The sequence below is a fragment of the Sinocyclocheilus anshuiensis genome, unplaced genomic scaffold, assembly GCF_001515605.1.
Source record: "Sinocyclocheilus anshuiensis isolate Anshui unplaced genomic scaffold, SAMN03320099.WGS_v1.1 scaffold91, whole genome shotgun sequence".
Classification (NCBI taxonomy): domain Eukaryota; kingdom Metazoa; phylum Chordata; class Actinopteri; order Cypriniformes; family Cyprinidae; genus Sinocyclocheilus; species Sinocyclocheilus anshuiensis.
This window is the reverse complement of record NW_015552636.1, coordinates 407057-411179: the sequence shown is the minus strand read 5'-3', so window position 1 is coordinate 411179 and position 4123 is coordinate 407057. Positions and strand designations below refer to the sequence as shown.

Here is a 4123-nt window from a genome sequence, read left to right as displayed (position 1 = left end):
TCTCTCTCTCCCTCTCTCTCTTTCTCTCTCTCTCTCTCTCTCTCAGGTAATTTTAAAGGCATGTGTAAACACATCGATCACTTTCCTGAAGATGCCGACTATGAAGCCGATGCATCAGAGTATTTCCTGCGTAAGTCAAGTGTGTGTGTGTGTGTGTGTGTGTGTGTGTGTGTGAGTGTGTATGTGTGTGTGAACAAGTTTATTTAGGCTTTAGTCATTTTGTTATGTGCTTTAGATCATAATTAAATCAGAGCGAGTGTTGGTCATGTTTGATTCTTCACATGTCTTCAGTGTTAATTTACCATTATTTATATACTATCATAGTTCTTATTTACATTTGAATGAGCTTTTATATAATAAAATATTATTATATTTTTAGTTTTCATTTTAATGTGTTCCATGTTTAGTAATTTCATTATGTGCTTTAGTCATTTTAATTGGGTTCCATTTTTATTTGTAATATTACTATTCAGGTCAATTGAATATTTTTAAATTGATTTCATCTTTTACTTTTAGTTAACACTTTACTTAAAGCCTTTATGCATAATACATTATAAAAGTAGTTTTAATGCATTAATTATAACGCATTGTACAATCTCATGAATAATTGTAACCACAGTTAATACATCATAACACTTATCAATTCATTGTTACACTTTTATACTGCATTTTAAATTTAGTTATAATTATTTACAAGATATAATGTATTACAATGCACATTATGAATAATTGTAATGCATTATACCCTTTAATAACCCTTTATAATGCATTATATATAAAGGCTTTAAGTAAAGTGTTGTACAGTAGTTCATTTATTTCTAGTCAGTAATTTTATTGCTTTAATTTAAACTTATTACAGATAGTTGTCAAGGTAACATTTATCATTTTTATATTTTATTGTATTTTAGCTATATATTTCAATTACAGTTTTTCCATCTGCGTACACACAAAATCTTTACTCGTCACACAATCTCTGAAAGCTGACACTCAAACACACACCAAATCTGTAAAACCATACACTCGACTTTTGACTCAGTTTTCATTTTCATAAAACACTTTTTGTAAAACACAACACACAGTTCTCTCTGTAACACACACAAACATCTCTCTCGATTTCACTTTCAAACACAACTAATCAAAACGCCACATTAATTCATCACTAACTCCTCACATGCGCTTCACTGAGCACCAACCAATCAATAAATAAATCTTTGGTTCTGTGTAATACTGTAATCACAATCACAAATGCTTACAGTAAAAATAGTTTGCTTTCAATCTTGTTCAGAAATGTTCACAGGAGCTCATGAAAGAAGAGCTTTAGGTTTTGAATAACTGTGTGTTTGATATATCCAAAAATATAATATTACGGCAAAGGTGTTTGCAACATAAAACAAATGTTTGCTTTTGAGATGCGTTTGTGATATTTTAAATGCAGTGCTTCGTTTTGCAAGAGATGCGAGGCATTTGGTATTTTGTGTGCAATTCTTGGATTTGTGTGTCCAGTTTTGAAAAAAAGAGGCAAAGTTTTGAAAATGTGTGTGTGAGCAGTTGAAAAATAAGTTTTTATTAATCATTTTGATTAATGAGAGTAACCCTGCGTATCCTGATTTCTTGTCCTGAGGACTCACAGTGATTCCAGGACTCTAATCTGATTGGCTGAATGGATTTGATTGACTGTTAGTCAGCAGGTCCTGCTCAGAACACACTGTGACGTGGATCAGACGCCTCATGACTGCGTGTGTGTGTGTGTGTGTGTGTGTGTGTGTTTCAGGTGCGGTTCGTGCCTCCAGTATTTTCCCCATCCTCAGTGTCATCCTGCTGTTCATGGGTGGCCTGTGTGTCGCCGCCAGCGAGTTCGACAAGACTCGACACAACATCATCCTCAGCGCGGGAATCTTCTTCGTATCCGCAGGTGATCTGCGCGCTTCACCAGCTTTACAGAGTTTTAAAATCGCTTAGACACTAACAGAGATACTTGAGGCCCACTTAGTGGAACCATTCACTCAAACACCGAATCTTTAGAGCAAGTCTGCAAAACTACAAGCACATGACATGCTTTAAACTCTTTGCAACACAGTTCTCTACATTACACACATCATTCGAAACTAACAGCTCTTTTGTTTCATTTGGGAAACACTGCCATTTATGGCTGTATATACAGTGTACATGTGCACATGCATGTACAGTATGTGTGCGAGTGCTATACATTTCTGAGATTTTCAACTCAGCATACAGAGTCCTAAACATTCGGCACACATTAGAATGAGACTAACACACAAACTACAACATTCACACAGAGTAAGGTCACATTAAATATAACTTAAACCTGAAAACAAATAAACTAATTTGATGGTAAATGACTTCACGAGTTTGTGATTGATCAAGTTATGCTAGGATAGCATGTATCGGCATGGTGTAAATACAATGTATTTTTGTAATGCTTAAATACACTCATGAGCACTGATGCTTGCCATCACTCAGACCTGATTTATGCAGAAGTGATGAAAGTCTAAGAAAGTAATTTGGTCATTTTGAGCTCAGCGTGAGTTAAATCATAATGTAAATCAGCTCTTTTTCCACATGCTGTACTTGAAGAAGAGGAACATGTCTGTTAACCCTCTGGTGCTGTTGGGTCATTTTTGACCGAAAAACTTGACATTATCATGGACATGATTCGAAAAGATTAAATGGTCCTGAAAAAAATAGTCACCCTTGTATTGTTCGTGAATGAGGATCGTGAAACAAACGGAAAATGTAAGCAGTTAAAAAAAACTGTAACATTATATCAGTTAATGAAATTACGGTATCCGTAAAACCTAAAATGTTGCTACCGTATTTTTTTTGACAGTAAAATTCTGGTGCTGTTTTTTTACCGTAAATTTTACGGATTTTTTTTTACAGTGTGTGATTGATGTTCTCTGTGTGTGTGTGTGTGTGTGTGTGTGTGTGTGTGTGTGTCGATCCTCAGGTCTGAGTAACATCATCGGGATAATCGTTTACATATCAGCCAACGCGGGCGACCCGTCCAAGAGCGACTCGAAGAAAAACAGCTACTCGTACGGCTGGAGCTTTTACTTCAGCGCGCTGTCCTTCATCATGGCGGAGATGGTGGGCGTTCTGGCCGTTCACATGTTCATCGACCGGCACCGGGAGCTACGCGTGGCTCGCGCTCGGACCGGCGGAGGAGGAGACTATCTGCAGGGATCCGCCATCAGCAGAATCCCCAGCTACCGCTACCGTTACCGGCGCAGCTCGCGCTCCTCCAGCCGCTCCACCGAGCCCTCGCACTCGCACGACGCTTCACCCGTGGGACTCAAGGCGTTCGGAGCGCTGCCCTCCACCGATATCTCCATGTACGCGCTGAAGACTCCACACGGCACGCCACCGATGTACAACTCCGAGAGAGAGCCGGACTTCCTACAGGTGCACAACTGCATCCAGAAAGACTCCAAAGATGCCAATCGTCGCACCACACCTGTATGAGACACAGCGCCCCCTGCAGGTGATGATGATCTGATGATGACGACGAGTTTACATGTTCCAAGTCTCAAAAAAGAAACGTGAAATGCATGATTTTCTTATCTTCCGTAAACTAACACGTTTTCAACCGCGTGAGGAATCGGAGCGACAGCGTTTGGACTGAGAGCTCTTGAAATCTCTTTTCTTCATGTTTGTTTCATTTTGTTGCGCATAAATACTGTGAATCTTCGTGGCCGCTGTGAACCCAGGGAATAGAAAACGATCCCACTAACTGGCCGCGATTTATATGTCATTATAAACATATTAATGATACATGACTATATAAATATATATGAAAAGATACATACATGAATATATGAACATTGTTAATAAACCACACATAGACTTCTTGATTCAAGAAGACGCAAAAAACAAAAGAGCAAATCAGAAGTCAATAAAATCATCATGGATAATAAGAGCCGGATTCATGTCGACTCATTTGCATGTGTTTGTTCAAACCATCCTCAAAAATAGTTGCTAGACTAGACCAGATTAGACCAACAAACACGCTCAGGCTGGTTTTTCAGCAGCATCAGACTCAGATCTGCTGCAGGATGAAGACGGACACTGAGTGTGTGTGTGTGTGTGTGTGTGTGTGTGTGTG

General features: G+C 38.7%; 1 protein-coding gene across 1 annotated transcript in view; it reads left to right on the top strand.

Annotated features, from left to right (window-relative positions):
* The window catches only part of cacng2b (calcium channel, voltage-dependent, gamma subunit 2b), a 9715-nt gene extending 5814 nt beyond the window's left edge, over nt 1-3901 (top strand). The window contains exons 2-4 of the mRNA XM_016458073.1: nt 47-130; nt 1772-1912; nt 2969-3901. Coding sequence (XP_016313559.1) covers nt 47-130; nt 1772-1912; nt 2969-3483 — 740 coding nt within the window. The 3' untranslated portion in view covers nt 3484-3901. The remainder of the gene's footprint in view (nt 1-46; nt 131-1771; nt 1913-2968) is intronic.
* Nucleotides 3902-4123: the final 222 nt, after the last annotated feature.